At 38.8% G+C, this 23,734-nt stretch overlaps 2 protein-coding genes across 6 annotated transcripts; one reads left to right on the top strand and one right to left on the bottom strand.

Annotated features, from left to right (window-relative positions):
* Positions 1-3,258: 3,258 nt before the first annotated feature.
* Positions 3,259-6,783, bottom strand: LOC149229712 (uncharacterized). Its single transcript, XM_089381112.1, has one exon. It carries the CDS (start codon positions 6,781-6,783, stop codon positions 3,259-3,261), a length of 3,525 nt encoding a protein of 1,174 aa, XP_089237238.1.
* Positions 6,784-13,323: 6,540 nt separating this feature from the next.
* LOC149229713 (polyadenylate-binding protein RBP45A-like) lies at positions 13,324-22,580 on the top strand. 5 transcript variants are annotated; one of them, XM_089378707.1, is made up of 7 exons: positions 13,325-13,868; positions 16,743-17,220; positions 20,384-20,439; positions 20,534-20,664; positions 20,890-20,986; positions 21,068-21,238; positions 22,120-22,580. In XM_089378707.1, exons 1-7 carry the CDS (start codon positions 13,548-13,550, stop codon positions 22,120-22,122), a joined length of 1,257 nt encoding a protein of 418 aa, XP_089234833.1. In that variant the 5' UTR covers positions 13,325-13,547; the 3' UTR covers positions 22,123-22,580. The 5 variants fall into 5 exon arrangements, with proteins under 5 accessions (XP_089234831.1, XP_089234833.1, XP_089234830.1 ...); XM_089378705.1 differs by having other exon boundaries at positions 13,324-13,868; positions 20,387-20,439; positions 21,068-22,176; XM_089378704.1 differs by having other exon boundaries at positions 21,068-22,176.
* The last annotated feature ends 1,154 nt before the right edge of the window (positions 22,581-23,734 follow it).

Consider the following 23,734-nt stretch of genomic DNA (forward strand, 5'->3'; position numbering starts at 1 on the left):
TGAATACAAATTCCTTCTTTTCTATTGGATGACACTTTATTCTTCTTGACAACTATGCGTTATGGTGCATATTGTTCACTTATGGGTTACTTCATGGCTCACAAGCACTATTGTTAGTAATGTCATACCTACAATTGGATTTGGATCTATGGGTCTATGTTGGATGGCCTCAATTAGTCATGTGGGCTCCTTTGCATTATGAATCCTTGGGTGGTTGTTCTCTATTTGGCCCTAGGCGTATTTGTTCTAAGAAACATTCTAGCACTATCATTACTTTTTTGGTGATACTTATCAGCTCTTATGCATGATGAACCTATTGGTATCAAATCTCTTGTTGAACATGAGTGCATTATGGCATGCCAAATCTTGTTATGTTTATGGGAGCTTTATGGCTATTTCTTGTTGGTTTTAAAGAGTAATGGCATTGTTGGTATTTGGCAAAGCTCGAATACTATCAACATATATGGTTATGAAGAATCTTTGTGAAGGTTGACGAAGCCAGGCCTTGGTTGCTATTTAGATTTCATGACGGTGTTTCCTGTTCCTTGACAAGAGCAATTTGGCTAGTGTCATCATGACATTATGTTTTAATTTGGTTAATGAATCAATGGTGAAGCTGGCTTATGAAAGGCCTGTGAAAGATCAATGGTATTATATGGTGCTAAAATGAAGAGCATTTTTGTGCTCAGTGACTTTATTTTAAGTGGGCATTAAGGATCTTTTAGCTTATTATGTACTATTGGGGGGATCTCGATATGAAAGCTATGTAATCCTTTTTTGACAATGAATACAAAGTGTTGCAATTTACAAAAAAAAAAGATATTACATGATGTGTAATTCGTTCTATGTTTAGTTTACATGTAGTATTTAAAATAAAATATATTAATAACAAAAAATATCTCAGTGTCAACCATAAGTAAAATATTTCAATGTCTATATTAAATAACATAATTTTATATCAACTTTATATAGAGAAAAATAAAGTAATTTAAATTTAGAAATTTCTTATATTTTCACTTTCCAATGCTAGGAAGATGTGTAATTTAGTCCATTCTTAATATGGAATTGATATATTAGATTTAAAAAATATGAAAATAAATATAAAACAAGTGAAAATAAAAAATGACTTATAGTTAAAATATTTTATTAATGTGTTGCCTATTACCAATATAGATCCATCTTGATTCGAGATCTACCAAAAATCAAGAGGAATCAAAACTCCCAAGGTGCAAAGGATTGTTCAATATTTCCAAAGAGGGTTCAAAGAATTTATATATATTTTATATTAATTTATATTTTTATATTTTAGGTTTATAAGTGGCTGGTTTATTGTTATATATGTTTTTGTTTTGTTTTTTTTAATTTGATTACTATGAATATATGGATATCTTTTTTTTACATTTTTTGAATTCTTAAGAATTTTTTATTTTATTATATTTAGGTTTTTCACTATTTATGAGAGTTTTTTTTTTTAATTATTTATACAATAAATATTTATTTATTTATTTTTTTTAAATTTTGACGTAAATTATTTATTTATTTTTAAATTTATTATTTTTTAAATTAATATGGTATACAAATTTTATATTAATTAATTATGGTTTGTCAAGTTGGTGAAAATGAGATGTTGTCAAGATTGTTATTAGGGTGCAAGTCTCTCTAACGAGATTCTCATACTTGTGCTCACATTTATTGTACATGGATATTTGTGATAAAGGTTGGGACCAAGTGCAAGTCTTCGACATCTTTAGCATAATAAGTTCCCCTCATTCATGACCTTTTAGTCAAAGGATCCTAGTTGGAGTGTTATTAGTTGCACTCATTCATGTGCATAATTAAGCAGGCTAGCCAAAGGATTTTTGTTGGAATGTTATTAGTTGCACTCAATCCTAGACAAAGTTTTTTTTTTTTTTAACAATGTCGTCTACTCATATATTATAAAACCAACAGTCCAGTGATCTGGTACAAAAGAGGGAGATTTCGGGAGCTGAGGTTCAAAATTGGGTTCGCAGACCCATAGTCCTCGTAGCTTCTATAGATTAACCACAAAACTAAAAATAAACGGCTATATTGCCTGACATATGATCCTCCTAACCAACGAAATTTACAATGCATAAGGTTCAAGGGGAGTGCTGGGTAACAGAGTCATCCGGGAGAGGACCTCTCCTGCTTACTCTAGTTGAGGCTTCAGCCTGCTGGCTTTCGGTGAGGGAGCGGAGGTGATCTATGGCAGCTTCCATGTGTATGCAGCGATCCTTTAAATCTTCGATTTCTTTCTTCCTTTTCTCCAATTTCTTTCGTTTGGAGTTTCTGTCAGCATGATAATCCTCGGTTAGCTCCTTAACCTACTTGTTCAGTGCATTTATCATGATTACATGCGCTTTGCACATGTGGCAATCCTTATTGTTGAAGATGCTTCCCAATGTATTCCTGGCCTGAGGCTGATTAGCAGGTTGGTTGTGCTGGTCCGCCATTCTAAAGTGGAAATCTAAATCAGCTGTATCCCAAGGAACTTCTGGAATGACAGTGGGCGTGAGGGCGATCCCACTGGTCTGCTTGCTCACTGGATTATTTGCCGAGGGCCTCAGAACAAAACTGGAGACAAACACCAGACTGTTAGCATATATAAAAGCACTGTAATGGGAAGAAGCGTTTACCCTGGGAAGTGGTTGAGTAGCTGCGTTCCAAGTCAAGTCGAGCTTCTTCAAGCGTTTCCTGAGATTTAGAGGAGCGCTGGAATCTCTGAGAGACTGGAAATCGTGATTGCTAACCGAGAGGAGCTCGATGTTGTCTTTGAGCAAGGAACTGCCCTTTTGTTCCTGAGGTGATCCTTCTAGCTGAAGCACCCGCCTGTAGAAAACCCTTCGCCTCTGTCTCAGTTTACCATGAGTTGTGAGAGTCCTGAACGAGTCGCTGTCTTTTATAGGGACGAGGAGGGCTCGCTCATGCTTGAGTCGAGCAGTGGTGAATCTGTTTTTGAAGTCCGAGAGATCTTTGTGATTGCTTTTTTGCTGTCCTTGAGGCCTGTCTCCAGCCTGGGCGAGATCATTCCCTGAGATCTTGTCTGGATTGATTTTTGTAAGGATCCCCGTCGTGCCTGCCTTCCTCGAGTTCGATGACTGATGCATTGTCCCCAATCGCCTGTTTTGACAGTCGAGGAGGATATGGAATGATGAAGATAGGGTGATCTCGATCCAGCGGCTTTGATACGAATGCCTGAGGTGACCTGTTGTCCGGTGCAAAGGGAGGGCGTCTTTACTATGGAATATCCCTATCATATATTTCATTATTTTCTTTAACCTGGCCCGTGAGTCTTCCCGTGGCTTTGTTTGCCTGCTCGTCAGCTTCCCCATTGTCGTTTCTTAAAACATGTTTGTAAGTCACTTTGCTGATGCCCTTGAGTTGATCCATTATTCTGCCTCTGATTCTGTTTAAGGCAATTTGACTGAAGTCTTTTCCAGAGTTCATTGCTGCTATGATGATCGCTGAGTCTCCCACGACTAAGAGGTTTTGAATGCCTAACTTCAGGGCGATGGAGGTCCCCAACAGGAGGCTATAGGCCTCAGCCTTATTATTCGTCATGCTGCCTAAACCCCACTCGTAAATAACTATTGTTTTCCCTTGAGGGTCTTTTATTATTCCCCCAGCTCCAGCTCTGCCTGGGTTATTTTTCGAAGCCCCGTCGAAGAAGAGCGTGAAACTCTTTTGGTTTTGAATCCATCTGTGGATTTCCTCCTTTGACCCTCTGAGTTTCCAATCATTCTGTCCTGCTCCTATTCTTGTTATGTTTTTTGTTCTTGTTTTGCATTTGAATGTCCCTATCCATTCCTTTACCCTATCCTCTTTGTAATCCGGGTCTGCCTGAGAAATCCCATTAGCTTCAATTGTTTCAGCGATAAGAGCAGTTGTTTTAGCCAGTATGCTAGTGATGTTAGGTTTCTTGTTTTTGAAAATGCATTCGTTCCTGGCTAACCATAACTGCCAGCAGAGGTTTGAAGGGATGCTGGTCCATATCCTCTTAGCTAAATTCATGTTCTTGGTGGCGTAAGGGAAGGTTTTCCCCCAACCTTTCTGAAGGAGGGAGATCTGATTGGGTAGAGCTCCAATAATTACAGGGCTGGCTATGAGTTTCCAGCAGGATCTTGCAACTGGGCAATCAATGAATAGGTGGTTGATGGTTTCTTCCGCCTCCCTGCACATGTAACAAAGAGATGGACCCTGAATTCCTTTCTTCCTAAGGTTTTCTGCTGTCAAGATTTTGCCATGAAGCAAGGTCCAATTGAAAATTTTTATCTTAGGAAGGCTTTCAATTCTCCATGCTGCTTTGTGTAGATGCCAATTATTGTTTGCCGTTGAGTTTTGGAGTGCCTTGTAACCTTCTTTCACTGTGTAATTGCCTCCGGTTGGATCCCAAACATAGTTATCCTCTTTCTCTTTGGATGTGGGAGCTGAACCTGTGAGAGAGAGCTTGAGGTCTTTCCATAAATTCTCCAAACCTGTAGGTAGTTGCAAAGTTTTCCATCCTTTCCAACTGTTTTGATCCCATAGTGATATGTCGAACAGAGTTTCAAGGTTGGCTTCTGTCATCCACTGTTGTAGAGGTCTGAGATTGATGGAGTTTTCCTTTGCTTCAGTACCCATTATTCTGTCCTTCCACACGTTGATATGCTTGCCATTGCCTAGGACTGTGGAGATATGAAACTTGAGGAGGGGAAGTGTTTTTTTTATTAACTTCCAGACAGGGGTGCATTGTCTATCAGTGATTATTTCTGAGAGGATGTTGTTGTTGATCCCATTCAGATATTTCCTTTTGATGATTTTTGTCCACCATGTCCCCTTCTCTTTTAAGATTCTCCATATCAACTTGAATCCCATTGCCATATTTGCCAGCCTAGGTACTCTAATTCCTAGCCCTCCTTTTTCAATCGGAAGGATGACCTTTTCCCAATTCACCAAGCTGAATTTTTTGGAGTTTTGCTTTCCACCCTTCCATAGGAAGCTTCTGAGAATCAGTTCCATATGTTTATGTATGCTTGAAGGGGCGAGGGTGATGGCAAATTGATAGATAGGGAGGGCTGATAGAATGGCTTTAATGAGAATTGATCTACCCGCCAAGTGAAGCCAGTACATCCCCCAGCTTTGCAGTTTCCCTCTGAGCTTCTCAATAAGCTTGGTCCAAACTTCGTTCTTGAGAGCCTCTTTAGCAAGAGGTAGACCTAAGTACATGAAGTAAGACCAATTAGATTGGGCTGGAATTTCCATTATTGTGGAGATTCGTTGAGTTATGTATCTTGGTACATTCCAGGTGTATATCATACACTTATTGTTGTTTAATTTGCCCCCCGAGGCTTGAAGGAAAAGGTCTAGGATGGTCTTGAATCTCCTGGCCATGAGGCTTGATGCACCCCCAATTAATAAAGTGTCGTCTGCAAATAGGGAGTGATTGATCCCTTTTGCTCCTCGGATGATGTCCACTCCTGTTATTTCCTTCAGCTTTCGCTTGTTTTCCAAATGCAAACTCAAAGTTTCTGCCATGATGATGTAGAGGAAAGGAGAAAGAGGGCATCCTTGCCTCAAGCCTCTTGTGCTCTTGAAGGCGCTGCAAGGCCTACCATTGATTAACGGGGCTGTCCAATTTTGTGAGATGCTTTCCATTACCCTGTTAATAAATAGCTCTGAGACACCGAACTTCCCAAGGACATTCCTCAGAAATGTGTGGTTTACCCTGTCAAAGGCATTCGCCATGTCCAGCTTGATTATCATGCCCTTCTCGTTTCTAGCCACGCTACTATGAATCGCCTCCTGTACCAGGATTACATTATCAGTTATATGTCTCTTGGGGAGGAATCCTCCTTGGTTATCCGAGATAAGAGAGGGAAGAATTTTCTTGAGCCTGTTTGCCAGAATCTTGGTGATAATTTTGTAAGAGACATTACATAATGAAATCGGTCTGAACCTGTCAAAGGATTTGGGATTGGGCTCTTTTGGGATTAACGCTAAATGCGAAGACTTGATACTGCTGCCCATCTTGCATTTTGAGTGGAATTTTTTCACCATTCTTATGTAATCTTTCTTGATGATGTCCCAGTGGGTTTTGTAGAAGCTCACAGTAAAACCATCAGGCCCTGGGGCTTTGTCAAGAGGCATACTATTGACTGACCATTCGATCTCCTCTATAGATATTTCTTTGTCCAGCTCACGATTTTGATCTTCTGAGACCTTTCTCTCTATGATATTGGCGAAATCTGGATTGTCTTGATATAGAGGATCATCTGTGAGAAGGGATTGGAAGTGCTTAGAAGCAGCCCCCTTGATTTCCTCTTGGTTCGTAAGTTCTTTGCCTTCGAACATTACCCTTTCTATGTTATTTCCTGCCCTCCTCATTTTGAGGCTGTTGTGGAAAAACTTAGTGTTCTTATCCCCCGAATTGAGCCATAAACATCTCGACTTCTGCCTAAATTCTTCCTCTTCTTTGCGATGCTGTTTGTAAAGTGCTTTGTACAGCTCGCTTTCTTTCTTCTGATCTTCCTCCGTTTCTTGGACAGCTTCCTTTTCCTGATTCCACTGCTCTAAGTTACTTTGCAATTCATTTTTTTCCTTTTTTTCCTCGATCACGTGGTTTCTTGCCCACTTTTTTATGGCAATCCGCAATAGCTTGATCTTTGATTCCCAGACAAAGTGGGGGGAGCCTGTTACTTCTGTTGTCCATGCTTCTTTTATCGTGGTTTTGAAGTCTTCATTGGAATCCCAAGCTCTGTTATATTTGAAAGGTAACGGACCCATGTCTTCGCCTTTGTCTAAGTACAGCGCCACTAGTTTATGATCTGAGATGAAGCCCTGTATTATTGTGCTGCGGATCCTCGGGAAGCTGGTGACTGTTCTCTCTTGAACTAAAATTCTGTCAAGTCTCTCTTTGATGTTATTTCTACCTGTTCTTTTGTTTGACCAAGTGTAACGGCCATTTTGAGGGGGTATGTCAATGAGGTTGTGGGTTTGAATAATTTCCTCCAATTTTTCTCTGTAGGGGTCCATCATAAATTTCCCTCCTAGTTTCTCCTCTGCATTTCTTATTAAGTTGAGATCCCCGCCTAGGAAAATGTTCCTCCCCCGGCAGTCTCAAGATCTTCAGTTAGGGAGTCCCAACATGAAGCTTTGTCCCTGAAGTGTGTGGGAGCATATACGTTGTATATTGTGTATTCCTCCTTCTTGTCGGTGCTTTGCATATCCATTCTGATCCACCATCTGCTTTGCCTGTTGTCCATGAGTTTCCACGTACTCTTGTTCCATATTGCCCCTATTCCTCCTGATGTTCCTATTGCACTTGTGGCTATTCCTTCATATTTTCTAATTCTTATTAGGCTGTTTTGGAATTCTTGTTCACTGATTTTGGTCTCCTGGAGTAGGAGGAAGTCTGGATGTTCTGCTTTGATAAGGTCTCGGACTGCGTTTTCTTTTAGGGAGGAGCCCATCCCCCTACAGTTCCAAGAGACCAAAATCATCATTTACCTGATTTGTTGTGGATCCCACTCTTCTCCTTTAGTTTCTCCCCGCTTCCTTTGTTCTTATCAAGATAGGTGTCCATTGGTTGCTGGGTCCCAGTGGCCATTTCTTTTGCCGCGTTCTCATCTCTTATTTCTTTGTTTGATTTCCTTCCTACTTTTCTCGGAGGGTCTGTGGCTGAGTTGTTTTCCTTTGTTTTATTTCTTGTTAGAATTCGCTCCACTGTTGGAGGGGGAGAGACCGGGCGGGGAGAAGAGGGGGAGGTTCTGGGGCCCTTGGGGGACGGAGGAGGGGATGGAGGATCCTCTGAAGCCAGGGATTCAAAGGGGTTAGAAGAGGAGGGGATGGGAGGCACAGAACTGGATGGATGAATGGAGGGGAAGGGTGTTTCCGATGATGGCTCAACTGATTCCGGGGGGGTTTGCCTTTTTTTTTTTTTTTTTTTTTTTTTTTTTTTTTTTTTTTTTTTTTTTTTTCTGACTATTTCCCATGCTTCCTCAGGGGCTTCGTTATTACTAATATCTTCTGTTCTAGATTTGCTGCATCTATTAGCAAAATGACCGTATTCATGACATACCTTACACTTGAAGGGGAGTTGCTCGTAGTCCACTTGCTGAATGTGCGTCCACTGGTCTACTTTGAGTTTGATTGCCTCTGGTAGGCCTTTGCCCAGATCTACTTCTACGCATATCCTTGCACAAGCATGCATATTCTCCTTTGGCTCCGATCTGTCTACATATTTCCCTACTGCGTTCCCGATAGCCCGTACAGATTCGTCTCCCCAACAGTGGAGAGGTAGGTGCGGAAGATGAACCCATACAGGGACCGCATTGGGGACGTCCATTTCTGGATCGAAGTCAGGGGTCCAGCGGTTAAGATAAAGTCCTCTGGTGTCCATGAAATAAGGGCCGTTTCTGAAGATGAGATTGCGATCCTCCACTGATTCAAAGAGGAAGGTAAAGAATCCCCTTCCACAAAACCTTATTGCGATTTTTCCTTGGACCATCGCATTCCAGTTTCTTTCCACCCAACGTTGGACCATGCGGGGGGAAGGCCATAATCCCGTGAACTGTCCAACTAAGCCACGATCTGCTAGAGCCACAGCAACTCTTCTTGGCAGTGCTGGGGGAAGAGAGACCTCTGGGATTTCGTCCAACTTCTTGACAAACTTTGAGGCTGAAGGGCGGATCCTTTCTTTGTTGTTCTCTGGAATGAGAGAGGCGAAGGCTTTCTCCATTTCTGCTTGCTCATGAGAAGGCGGTTCCATAGTTCCTCGCAGGGCCTTGCAGATAGCTCGTTAGGAGGCCAAGGGGCCCGAAAGAGAAGAAGGCAGGAGGCCTTGTAAAGGAGGGAAAGCAGCAAGAAGCCGCAGCCAGCCTCGGGGCTGTCGCGGAAAGGGCAGGAGGCCCGAAAGCGGATAGGGCAGGAGGCCCGAAAGAGGATAGGGCAGGAGGCCCGATCAGACAAGAAAGGCCAGAGGCCCGGGCGCAGAGAGGGCGGGAGGCCCTGGACGAGAGGTTCAGGAGCGGAGAGCTGCGGCCCAGCAGCGGGGCTGCCAGGCATAGGCGTGCTCAGGAGGTTAGGGGCGCGACAGGGAGCGGGAGCTCGCTATCCATCTTCCACCGCTTCCACCCTCTAAACTCGTTGGTCAATGTTAATATAAGGTTAAATATATGTTTGAACCACTCCTAGACAAAGTTAAGCATGCTAATTGCATCATGATATGTGGAAGCCAATAGTACCTTAAAATCCTATCAAACTTAACTATTTTTCCCCTCATAACCAAGCACAAGAAATCCTTGTAGACTTCACTAGGGTAAATTGTTGTTGTCTAAGTTCCAAGCACCTCACCCTAAGGAGATTAAGAGAGTTGAACTTGTGGCCTCCCCATCTTAGGGGAGAGATCTTACATCTTGCTCATATTTGCTTAAGCTAACACTTCGAGGTAACTTTTTAAGAATCTAGGGTTTTATGCTTATATGGGTTTAAAATTCTCATATTATTGCAATAACACCTCATCTTAACTATAACCCAATGGACTCCCAAGACTTATAACAATAAGTTTAACATTTATGCATGTTTTTCCTACACTAATCTCATTGCTTATAGTATTATTATAGCAAGACATGGATATACAACATCAAGAGAGGTGCATAACAACACTGCCTTTTTATAGCTATGAATTAGTTATGAGCTAGTTGTGGTAGATAACTTTTATTAAACCATCCACTACATTAAGTACCCTACACATGACAATTTCTTTACATTTGGCACAAAGAGCTCAAAGCAAAAGATTACAATACATAACGATAGTGATGCAGTAACAAGAGTAAGTCATGGCCTTGGTCTACTCATTTAGCTCAGATTCCCCTTGCTCCACATCAAGGGTCGACTTCCTATCAGCCCTACTTTTAACACCTTGATTCTTGCTTGCATCACTATGTTAACTGCCATTATTATATCTTCCACCAAGTTCTTTTAGAATGCCACTTCCTAATGATTGATGTGCATGTTATGTTTCTCCTTGATTTTTTATTATACTACTCAACTAAGGAGAAATGCTTGGTTTCCACCTCAACCTTTCCACATATTCAACCTATTGTTTCCTCCCACAATAACTTGGGTTGTTCCCACATTTTCATCTCACATCTCAACTTTTGGTCATTGGTTGTTTGATGTGTTACTACTTGTTTTTCATGACATGGATATTAAACAAGTAGTTAATGTACATGATTTTTTTAGCATTTCTATATTCATTAGCCACTTTTCTTTCTCCATTTGGGTTTCATCTTACCTTTTTCTACACTATAAAATCCACGAGTTCTTCATTTCTTTATTTTAAGTAAAACTCTATGATTTTTTTAGCATTCTTATATTCATTAGCCACTTTTCTTTCTCCATTTGGGTTTCATCTTACCTTTTTCTACACTATAAAATCCACGAGTTCTTCCTTTCTTTAAGCTCATTTAGCTTATTTTAAGTAAAACCCCACCTTTGCTCATAATTATCAACTCTTCAACATTTTCTAAATTAAAAATTTCATGTGTTCTTTCTTCTTTTTAGCTTCCTTTCATTAATTTAACCAAACACTTATTTCTACTCAACCTTTTTAGAATTTTTTTTTAATTAACTTTAACAAAAATACTTTTCATTGCTCATCCCTATCCACCCACTAAACCATTATGTATACTACAAATTTCAGGCATTATACTTTCTTTTAAGTTTGTTTTATTTGAATTTAATTAGACTTGTGTTACCACTCATTGTTAGGTTTGTTAGGTTAGGTTTGATAATGTTATTACTAGTTTTCACAATTTTAAAGAACAATATTAAGAATATTAAAAGATTACAATCACATTTAATAAATAAATTATTTATAATAAACAATTTACTCATCAAATTTTGATAATGTTATTATTAGTTTTCACAATTTTAAAGAACAATATTAAGAATATTAAAAAATTACAATCACATTTAATAAATAAATTATTTATAATAAACAATTTACTCATCAAATTTTTTTTTTTTTTTTTTTTGTGTGCAAATACTAATTCTATTAACTGTAAATCAAAATATTTTTACATAAGGATGAGGCTGAACAACCTTTGTCATCAACACACTGCTCCATTACAGACTGAGCATGAGAACAGACATTAAACAGCTCCATTACAGACCGAGCATAAGAATAGACAATAGACAGAGAACAGACACTGAACATGTAGATAGCCATTCGTTGCCCAGAAGATGGCCCAAGCCTTGACAAACATATCCAAAATTTTCCATCTCAGGATGAGAACATTCATCAGAAACCGCCTGAGAGCTAAACAAAAACTGTAGGAAAATTTCATAAAAGCCTGACCAGAATCCTGAGACCTGAACAAAAGCGAAAAAGAATGATCCTCAGAGGCGTTACTTCTCCATGGTTGGGTCATTCTCCGTCTTCTCAGGCTGAACAACATCTTCTCTCTTCCGACTGTCACTGCCACTAGTATTATTGTCCTGGATAACAATAACATGTTCTTCTGCTTCGGGATTCCTGTTCTCATCAACAGGCGCTGGATCAACAGTAGGAGGAGGAATTATGAGCATTGCTTCCTGTTCCTCTTTTCCTTTTTCCCAATTTCCCATGCTGTCATCATCTGAGGAATTCTCATTGCCAGGAGACGGGTCAGGGACTATACAGGCTAAGGGGGAGACCACGTTTTCCTCTTCTGAGATAATGAGGGTGATGTGGGTAGTAATCAGGGGTCTATGCAAATTACTCTGGAACTTAAAGTGCGCGGTTTGAAACACACTATTGGGTTTAGGCTTCGAGGCAGAACCAACAGAGGGGCCAGTTTCATGAACAGGGGAGGGCGCAGTTTCCACAGCCAGAGCGACTGGAGGGTGCCGACTGGTTTCCCTACGCTCCCCAGAGTGATGGCGCTTTCCAGAACGCACCATGGTGAGATAAAGAAAGACAAACTCAGAGGGGGAGTGGGCTAAGAAAACAACAAGACCGAATTGGGAGAAGCCAGAGGTTTGCCCACTGGAGATATCAACCAAGACCGCCGGATGACAGAACTTAAACCCAGCAACGGAATTATTAAACACAAACAGAGAATGCGAGACCAGAGCAGGAAGGAGATTACCCTGAGGAATTAAAGGCTCAAGCTTGCCGCAATGCGCCAAAACGACACCATCAACCGCAGCTTCCGCAGGCCAGGTTCTGTCACCATACTGCAGAACACCAAGCATGGAGAATAAACCTTGGATCTGCATGATTATAACGAGAGACCTGATGCGCTGATCAATGCAGACATTGATTGCCCATCCTTCACCCAGGACTGTTTTAATGCGCAGGAGCAGCTCGCGTGAGGTAATAGCCCGGGAGTCCACGCTGCTCTGCAGCTGGCAGTACTGGGTAATTAATTCACGCATGAAGACCGATATGCCGCGTATCGCCACCCGGATCCGGGGATCAAATTTCATTTTTAATTATTATTATAATAATTAATTTCTAGGTTCAAGAAGTATACTAGTGGTTTTCCTACTTTTGTGAAGTTTCTGGATTTTTTTTTAGGCACATGGTTTTGGCAAGAGCCGAGACTCACGGATAAGGGGAGTCTGGAGTCTACTCCTTTATCCGCACACCATAGCAGGATAATATACTCAGTGTGATTTGACCCCTGACCTTGTGGGTTTCACCCAATGAACTCAGCCACCACACCACACATCACTGTATGTGAAGTTTCTGGTTTTTACCAAGTCATAAATTCTTGATATAAAGACTATTAAATATATTCTTGGCGTTATAGTAACACCTACTAAATTTGATCTCTAACCTCACCATTTTTAAATAAATCATAATTAATTTTTAAATATTTTTTAATATAAAAATAAATTTAACATCCTACAACCGCTTGATTTTGTACGATTTTGTACCAAATTTCGTAGGACACTTAATTTTTTTTTTTTTAATTTCAAGAAATCCCTACCCCATTTTGATTTTGAGTAAAATTAACTGAGAAAAGTACCAGAAAAAATACAATCACATCGAAATAGTTAGACTAATGCTTTTACTACCGCGGCGTTAAATCAGGGTTGAGGAGCGAGGAGTGTAGCACCATTAAACCCGGCCAGCTCACCATATTCCCCACTGACGACCGACATTTAACAAACCTAATATGACCGAAACACCGAAACCTTATTATTCTTTTTAAACCACAGTCATACGCATGATATATTTTATATCCTTTATAAATTTTACACATATTCTCTTCTTTATCTTGTTTCATTATCGCAATTTCATTCCCCTTTTTGGCTCCTTCGGAGCTCGCGCAGATTACAGAGAAACCCTAGTCTCGTGGATTCTCGATCGAAATCTGCACGGCCTGTATACATTCTTAGCACATTTACTGAGCTGCCATAGGTTTCTTGGAACTCTTTGTTCCGCGGCTCTTGCGAGTTTCGCAGGTTTTTGTTTGATTGTAGTTTGAGGGTTTTTCTTTGCTTCGAGGGTTTTGTTTTCCCGTTTTTGTCCCCTTATTCTTTCAAGACATCTCAGAATGATGCAGCCAACCGTCGGTGTCGCTCCTCCCCCTCCTGTTGCTGCACCCGCGATCGATCCCCAGCAGCAGCAACAGCAGTGGATGATGATGCAGCAGCAGATGCAGCCTCAGCAGCCTCAGCCTCAGCCGCCTCCTCAGGCTGGGTTTTGGCCCCCGCAACACCAACCCCAACCCCAGCATCCCCAACCGCAGCTTATGGCTCAGCAATACCCGCAGCAGCCGACCTCAGCTGACGAGATTAGAACCCTGTGGGTCGGAGATTTGCAGTATTGGATGGATGAGAGTTATCTGCATGGCTGTTTTGGTAATAGCCAAGAGGTATGTATGCTTGATCTGGTTTAGTTTTTTTAATAGATTTCTCTTATTCGATTGAAAGTACGTTTAGCCTAGGGATAGGGATGATTGCTTTTGAAGGCAGGGTCAACATTCCCAAAATTTTCGTGGGTTCATTGGATTTTAAATATCATTGTTATTTAGTTGGTTTGTTATTTACCCTTTGTTAAGGAAGTGATGCCTTCAGAGTGCTTTGATTTAGCCATTTGTCCACAACCCATATGACTTGTAGTATACAACACTGTTATATATTTTTTGAATATTTTGGAGTTGTTTGTTTGGCTCATGTTTAGCATAGTGTAAGTAAAGGCTAAGGGGTTCGGGAGGGTTCTTTTTAATGGTTAGTGAATTGAATTATTTGCACGGTTTGCTGTGATGAGCTGCTGTTTAATTCGTAGTTTTGGTTATGTAATTCTCAATATATCTTCGCTGTAGTGATATGCGTTATAATCGGTAACAGCTCAACTTTTCGTGATCTTTCTCCTGACTTCTTAATTTTTCTTGGCCTTGGTATACTCGACAAACTATGTTATTACTTCTGTTTAGAAGCTAGATCTGATGGTATCTGTGCTATTAAAATTGCCGGGACTTGTAAAATGGGTCTCAGCCCTTTTAATCTGATTCTCGTGTTTGGATACGACGAAATGCATGTAGCATGTGATTCTGATTGATGTCTTGGAACTTAAGGTAGAGCATGTTTACCCTATTTGAAATTATTTCTTGTAGTCGTGGTACTGGTACGGCCTTACTATGGAGTATGATCGATAGATTAAGGAGAATGCTTGAGCTTCGACCTTTTTTTGTTCTTTGTCTGTTTTCTTTCCATGGTTTTTATATTTAATTCGTCTAATTAGAATTATACAAGTAGAAATAATTGAATCAGACTAGGAGTTTGACTTTACGAAATAGTTTGTTTTGTGTGACCAAGATCTGTAGTCTTGTGAGAGCAGATTAACAGCCTCTCCGCCCTAAAATAAAAATAAAAATAAAAATAAGATCAAAAGAGAAATTAAGTGTTGTAATAGTCACTCAACTTCTGTTTATTTTTTCTTTCTTTCTTTGGACCGTTTGCCCTCGCCCAGAGGTGGATCAATAGGTAAGACTGCCAGCTCAGTCACAGGCACCACAGCGGGGTGTTATTTATCAGAATTTGAACTTTCTGAAACACGGGCTCTTTTTGAACCCAGCAACCCATCCTCTTTGCATGCCACAGCTCCATGAATAATCAGATTCAAGGATTGTTTTTGTTTCTATATCATTCTGCATGGGCTGTGCAGGTTCATCAGGATTTTGAGTTCTCATATCATTGTGTGTTGGGAGGGTCCTCCTTGATGTGCCCTTCATTCTTTGAAAAAATGGGATCAAAAGGTTACAAGCCTTTTGTTTGTGGACCTGCCCCTTTTTCTTTATTGGGGGCTTTTTAGTCCGCGGACAGAATCCTGTAAGTGCCCTGTTTGGAAATATGTATGGCATTCAATGGCATTTGAATGCCATGTTTTCATAATCCAAGGTTTGGATCAATTGATTGGATCTACGTTTTAGCAATAAGTTGTATGCTTTGATAAGGACTGTTGTCTTTATTATTTAGAACAATTGATTTCCTTTTTTCATTTTTGTAAATTAGACATCTTACTAAGACATGAATTTCTTTCTTAGTAAGCTTTTTTTGTCCCCTTTTATGGCATTTGAACCTGGTCTCTTCCAATTTATTGCACGTCTCTTATCACATTTTCGTTATATGTTTGTGAATAAGGCTATAATTATATACATATTTGGGTATGTTTTGGTGGGAGGCACCTTCCTTGGCATTTGTTTGGAGCTAGTACTTGTAACATTCCTAATGTGTGTGGATTGAAGTAGTCTGACGCATTCAAAATATTCTTGGTGATATTGATTGGGTCTTAGAAGGGGAGGTTGAGGAGAGACTTAAAGGTCTCACCATTCTATTATCTGATGCAGTTTGGAACTCTGCTAATTGCTTGGATTTGTTGCTTGCTGTTCTAAGGTGAAGGTGAGGAGGGTGTGGTATTCTAGGAGTTGGGATTTTAAGAAGTGTTGAATGCATGGAGAAGATCTTGTTTGGCTAGGACACTATTAGAAACATTGGTTCCCCTACTATGATGGGCTCTTTCTTGCCTTGAACTCCTAGGAAGGCCCATAAACTTTGGCTGTCCGCAAGGCAAAGTACATCCTTGAATCTGTCATGACTGGGATACTAATATATTTTTGTTGTGGGTGTTGAAGTTACATATAAGACTAGTGAAGCTTGAGAAGTAGAAAATTGTAATGTAGTTGTCTCAGAGAAGGGTGCAATTTTGATGGAAATGGACCCATAGAAATTTGGCATGTTCATATGATTACAACATAGTAACCCTGTTTTGGAGGGAATCTTGTATGTGATAAACAATCTTGATGGGCCTTTGATGTTGTTACATCTTGGATAACTACCCACTTCACTTCTTTTTGCATAGTTGTGACATGGTCCCTAGATAGCTTGAGTTTTGCCTGCTAGGATTAGGTGATGTTAGCATTGAGGAGGATCCTTTGTGTGGGTGGGAGTAAAGCCATTCTTCTGAGTTGAGACGGCTTTGAGTCAATCTTCTTGTGTTTGGAAATTGAGGAAAAGTGTAGGGTTGGGGCCCATCCATGCATGTTCAAGGGCGTGGTCCTTCAATTCCAAAATATCATGAAGGAAATATGTATATTAATTGTAATTTATGCTTTTTACTTCTTTTTTCCTATCTCATTGTATTCTGTATGCAAATTTAAAACCTACTGAATATTATTTGCATTTTTATTATCAGAAATGTTTGTCTGGATACATAGTTGTTTTGATCATAATCATGTTGTCAATGGCAGGTTGTTTCTGTTAAAATTATTCGCAATAAACAGACTGGACAATCAGAGGGTTATGGCTTTGTGGAGTTTGCAAGCCATGCAGGAGCTGAGAGAGCTTTGCAAACTTACAATGGTGCACAGATGCCCAACACTGAACAATTTTACAGGATAAATTGGGCAACCTTTGGCATTGGAGAAAAGCGGCCTGAGATTGGACCTGATTATCCTATATTTGTTGGAGATTTGGCATCTGATGTGACAGACTATTTGTTGCAAGAGACATTCCGAAATAGATACCAAACTGTAAAAGGAGCCAAGGTTGTTACTGATAGGGTTACAGGCCGTTCAAAAGGATATGGGTTTGTAAGGTTTGGGGATGAGAATGAGCAAGTTCGGGCTATGACAGAGATGAATGGGGTGTTTTGTTCCTCAAGACCTATGCGAATAGGTCCTGCCACAACAAAGAAGACCACAGTTTTTCAGCAACCATATCCTAAACGTAAGTTGTGCAAATGTATACATAAATGTATTGATTTTTTGAGATTTAAGTAGTCTGGTAGCAGATGCTATAATGGTAAATAATGGTTGTGTTGGTTGGCAAAATTCATATTTTCCATTGATATGGATCAGAACTGCTTTTACTTTCCTCTGTGCTGTGTAGCTTTATGCTCTATTCTATGTACTGAGTACTTTCCTTTCTAAATTAGCAGCTGGCTGGTATTGCAGTTGCTTTTTTGTATATTCCTGATTCCAGTTATGTTTGAATCCATTATACCCGATTAAGAGCTTTTTTAAATTACACTAGAATTTGGTCAGGTGATGTGTGAGGTTTTTAAAACTAGTGAGTTCTATACAAGCCAACTTTGCTAAGCTTTGGAATTAATTTATATTTTAACTACTTCAAGAGAAACCACGGTGGTTGCTTCAGTTGATCTGCAAAGTCATTTCCTTCCAATTATTTTCCTTTCCTTTTTGAAATTGGGCAAAATTTAATTGGAGATCAAAGTTATGAAAGCTTATAAAACTGATGTTGTCTCAAAGCAGGATGCCAAGAGGCTCTGTTCCGTTAGGGGCCTGGAACAAAATTCAGCACAGAAAAAGCGTCCTTTTAGTGGGTGGCCTCACTTAGGTCAGTTTTACTGTTTACGTAATGAACTGCTATTTTGTCATTCATTTGACATTTTTGTAGCATTTTATGCTACCGTCGAACAATTTTTTTCTTGTATATTCATGAGTTGTCCACCTTGTTAGCTTTCCTTTTCCAAAATCCTGTTTATATAGTCACTTTCTCCATTTCCTGTTTTAATATGGTTGTTTCCTTCATTTTTTATAGAAAGTTTACTGTTCAATTCTTTTTTTTGAAGTTTTATCATAGAATGATATAAGCTTTTTTTCCCAATTGCTCATTGTCCATCTTATTTTTCATCTTCTGTATCTTTACAAAAGATTTTCAAACATTCAAGACATCTTGTAGGCAGGCATGGTATATCGTTGGCATAGGTATCATGTTGTCATGAATGATTGATCAACAGTTTGGAGGCCCTGAGACTATCTTTTGGATTTTCTGTAAAGGATAGTCAAGTGGATGCTACCTTCATGTTGTGGCTACTTAGTTGATTCTATTATTAATGATTTTTGTGTGGTTACCCAAATGACCTATGGTTAGGATCCATTTTAAGGTCCCTGTTCAGTCTTTATTTTTACTATTCTAGGGGCATGTTGTAATGAAACAAAGGTGTAATGCATTGAAAGTATTGTAAGCTTATCTGTGATTCAAAGCATGGTAAGGTCCAACATTGTAAGCTTATTTCTGATTCAAAGCATGGTAAGGTCCTTGTACATGATAATCTTGAAGTTAGTGAATAATGTACCTTCAGTCTTTCAGGAAGATACAAAGGGTAAAGCCTGAGATCTGAGCAAGGACTATAGAGGCATTAGGTAGGTGAATGCAAATTATGTATTAATTGCCTTCATGCTAAGCTAGGAAACAGCAATGCTTGGCACAAATTTTGGCTACATCTGAGAGGCCACATGCCTCTGTAATATGGCAGACCCCATGCAAGGTAGTTGATAGCTTGCCAGTATTTGAACATGCTGTGTTGTATATCTGCTGAATCCTGGCCCTTTTATTGTGGGGTAGGAGGGCATTGAAGTATTCTTTCCAAGCAGGGTGTGCTCAGGAAGATACAGAGGGTAAACCCTAAGATCTGAGCAAGGACTAGTTGTACTAGGTAGGTCATTGCAAAATATGTATTAATTGCTTGCAAGCTACAGCAAGGCAACAACAATTCTTGGTACAAATTGTTATTTACAAGCAGTCTGAGTTCATGAAGATATGAAAGGTAAACATTGAGATCTGAGCAAGGACTAGTGGTACTAGGTAGGTCAATGCAAATTATGTATTAATTGCCTGCATGCTATAGCAAGCCAACAATAATGTTTGGCACAAATTGTGGCTACATCTGATAGGCCACATGACCCTGTAACATGGCAGACCCATGCAGTGTAGTTGATAGCTTGCCAATATTTGAACCTGCTGTGTTGTATATCTGCTGAACCCTGGCCCTTGTATTGTGTGGGAGAGAGGAGGGCATTGAAGTATTTTTTTCTAAGCAGTGTGAGTTCAGGAAGATATAAAGGGTAAACCCTGAGATTTGATCAAGGTCTAGGTAGGTTAATGCAAATTATGTGTTAATTGCTTGTGTGCTACGGCAAGTCAACAACAGTTCTTGGTACAAATTGTTCTTTCCAAGCAGTCTTAGTTCAGGAAGATATGAAAGGTACTCCTTGATCCGATCAAGGACTACTGGTACTATGAGAGAAACACACAGGGAGTGCTGGTTTATTCAATGTCCAACAAGCATGATTTGTGAATTTTGAACTTGGAAATAAAGCTAAAAGAGGAGTTACCAGAAAATTTGAAAAGTGATGAATGAAACATTTTGAGTCATGTTTCCAGTGCCTAGGGGTGGAATTTCCAGCAACATGGGATATTTGCTGAGCCCCTCAGGATGTTGAAAAGTGATGAATGAAACATTTTGAGTCATGTTTCCAGTGCCTAGGGGTTGAATTTCCAGCAACATGGGATATTTGCTGAGTCCCTCGGGATGGTGCAAGATATGGATGCTCGATCAAATAAGCCAAGATCTGATTTTTTGGAAGCGTAATTGTTGTGGATCTTGGCATAAAAGGCTGAGGGTATGCCTAGTTGGATGTAAACCTAATTTTCTACTGGTCTGGCAAAAAATGTCTTGTCCTATGTTGCCTTTGGTTTTGCGAAACTAAATCATAGTTGCCCATATGTTGGTATTATTATTATTTTATGTTATGTTTACCCATTCCGAATGCATGCCTAATATTCCTGTCATACATCATTTATTTTACCCTTTTGTAAAGGATTTTAGCAAGCTGCTTGTCATTGGTGGCAACTGATTACACCCTGGTTACTAGTTCGTCATATCAGGTGTGATTGTTCCTTTCAGCATAGTTTCTTTAGCCATCAATTCTGGCTATGTTTATTGTTTATGAAATGTTATGTGATTATTTATTAATGCAGGGTTTGCTATGTGATAATTTATTGAGATATATCACTTGTTTAATATTTGTTGTTCTTTATTTATTCTATATATGTCCTATACCCCTCACAAGTGCTTTGTTTGCAGCAGCGGCAGTTCCTCCTCAAGTAGTTGCCTCAGATAATGATCCAAATAATACAACTGTGCGTTCCTCTGTTTTTTTTTTCTCTTTGCATGCTTTCATTTCTTCAAGGAATTTGTTACTTTATATTCTTATTCTATTTTCCTTTTGGACAGATATTTGTGGGTGGCTTAGACCCAACTGTGACAGATGAAATGCTGAGATCATTATTTGGCCAGTTTGGAGAACTTGTGCATGTCAAAATACCAGTGGGCAAACGTTGTGGATTTGTTCAGTTTAGTAACAGGTATTTCTTATGAAGATTTTTAAGCACCTATTGCACACTTTCTTGTTTAGGATATTTCAGCATTTCATGTCAGGATATTAGAATGTAGCTTTTTACTCTTCATTTTCTTGACATGCATAAGCTTGCCACTTCACGTAGAATCTGAAATTTTAGAAACCAGTGTTGGTTCAAATTTTAATAGTTTAATTTCTGTATTGTTTTTTGACAAAATCATTCCATTTACAGGGCTTCTGCAGAGGAAGCATTGCAAATGCTACATGGTACAGTTCTTGGTCAGCAAGCCATTCGTCTTTCTTGGGGACGAAGTCCTGCAAACAAACAAGTGCGTGCATTTAATGGTACAGTTGTTGTTTAAGTGATTATTCTTTATGTCAGTTCATATGATGGATTTATATTGTTGTAGCTGCAGACTGCTGGGTGGGTTCAACCCCAACAACCAGATCCAAATCAATGGAATGGAGCTTATTATGGTTATGGACAAGGATATGATGCAGGTTATGGTTATGCACCACAACCTCAGGATCCCAATATGTACAGTTATGCCCCTTATGCATATGGAAATTATCAGCAGCAGGTAAATTAGTCTGGAGCATTTCCACTTGGCAAACGGGAAGCTATAGGTGTCCTCTATTCACTGTGCAAATTACAGCGGAGTCTGTCTTTGTAAGCTAGTGTATGTCTTCGTTTTGGTAGTTCAAAACTCTTAAATTATACTAGTTGGGATTAGTAATAGCCACAAAAATATTATAGCACCAGTTCAATATTTTATTTTACTTAACTGTCAAAAACTCAAAACACATGGAGAATTGAAGTTTGCGATGTGTTTGATCACATTAGTATTTTATGCAAGATTACCAAATTACATGTGAACAGTTTGTAATTCTGTTGAGGGGTTCCATTAATGTGTGTCTTCGTTTTGGTAGTTCAAAACTCTTAAATTATTAGCCACAAAATATTATAGCAGCAGCTCTATATTTTATTTTACTTGTCAAAAACTCAAAACACATGAAGAATTGAAGTTTGCGATGTGTTTGATCACATTAGTATTTTATTCAAGATTACCAAATTACATGGGAACAGTTTGTAATTCTGTTGAGGGGTTTCCATTAACGGTCTTTTGTAAATTTACTGCCGATGTTAGAGATCTTTTGTTCCTTTCTTAATTGGATACAATTGATGAGGGTGTTCTCACAATACATTTCATTGGTTTTTTGACGGATTGTTTGTCCCTTTTTGTAATTTGTATATTAAACTCTGCTCTTTGCGGACTTACATTTGTGAATAAGAATAATCCTCCCATAAGTCTGCTATTAAATCCAACGTGTTTGTAAATGTTAGCTTTTCACCCATGTTCTATAATATATCTTTTTGGAATGAGTTTCATCGTGCTTTTATTCCCTATCAGGGCGGAATTTATATCGTGGATGTTAATATGTTCATTTGTTCTGTATGCAGTAACATTTACTTGGGTTCAGGCTCTTCTGTGGACGTGGAAATATGGGTTCATTCATAGAGCTGTCTCTGTAAACAGTTGTTTTTAACGGGCATCCAATCAACTTATCTATATTAGATTTAATGAAGAGGAAAGTCCCGTGACAATAGAACTCGTCTCACCAGATTGAGATCTAGGGAATGTCATTATTGTTTTAAAATAGTTTGCTTGTAGGAACACATTGTGGGTATCTTGTCTCACCACATTCTAGGGCACCATTTCTATAAAATAATTTGCTTGTAGGAACATATTGTGGGTGTTAGTCATTTGGATTGATGAATTTGGTTATCCAGCTTGCTCATCACAAATTATCTAGCTTGTTTGTCACTTAACGTTTTTGGTTCCGAGCAAAAGGGTTCAACTTGTAAAATGTGATGTTGTTCGTTCTGCTATGTTAAGTACGTGAGGTCATTGATTTATTTTATTCGTTGTCCAAGCTAGTCGTAAGATATTGGTGTTTAATTTAGACTGATCGGAACTCATGTTGTGATCACATTGTAAATTTCTTTAATCTTTGAGCTATTAAAAGTGACGTACCAGACGACTTAAAAGTTGCTAATTATTGGGTCTTTGAATTAGCCTCAAATTTAAACTATATTTTTCCTTCTTTCGCAATATGTCTCGAGGAAACTCCTATTGTTTTTCGAAATATAGTAGGCGGCTTCCTTTTAGGATGATACTTGCAGTAAACCATTGATTTTCCTCTTTTCGATGGGTTGTATTGTTTTATGTTTTGGAGTGTTTTTTAGACATTTATATTAGACTCAAGTTTGAGCTGTGAATTATAGTGGTTAGGGATTTTGCACGGTGTTGAATCTGCTTGTGTAATTTTAGGTTTGTTGAATTCTAGTCAAATTTCAAAATGTAAAACTGTTAAACCATGCTTATTCAAAAAATATTTTGGATAAGCGATCTTTAGGTATTTTCCTTTATCAACGATTGTTTCCCTGTAAAGGTTTGTTCTTTATCAACAACTTTTCTCTGTTGATGTCAGTTTGAATTGTTAATTGATGTCAAAAGATGGTAATTGAAGTAAATTTGGATCTTTAATTGATATCAAAAGGATGATAATTGAAGTAAATTTAGAACATGGTAATTGAAGTAAATTTGGATAGTTAATTGATATGAAATTATGATAATTGAAGTAAATTGATTTTGTAAAAAATCAAGGTATGAGGGTTATTTGTAAATTTAAAACATGGTAATTGAAGTAAATTTGAATTGTTAATTGATATCAAATGATGATAATTGAAGTAAATTTGATTTTGTCAAATTTCTACGGTATGTTTGTTTGAATTCCTTTTCAAAATAATGTCTAATCTAACATTAAATAGGTTTATCGTAATGGTTCTATTTTATTGTATTTCCAATTTTTTTTGTATTTTCATGTTAAAACAAGGCTCTTGGTTAACTGTAGGGAACTTTATGGTTGGGGATGCATGTTTAATGTTATATTTTAGTTGTTATATCATTAAAATCCTATAAAGAAGAGGATATCATACTATAAATATCTATTTCTTCATTTTATATGAACATCTTGCAAGTTTCAACATATGAACATCTTGTGTCGGGGGAGGT

Source organism: Pinus tabuliformis, chromosome J (assembly GCF_031772625.1).
Source record: "Pinus tabuliformis cultivar Carrire ecotype Pingquan chromosome J, CPIR1, whole genome shotgun sequence".
Taxonomy (NCBI): Eukaryota; Viridiplantae; Streptophyta; class Pinopsida; order Pinales; family Pinaceae; genus Pinus; species Pinus tabuliformis.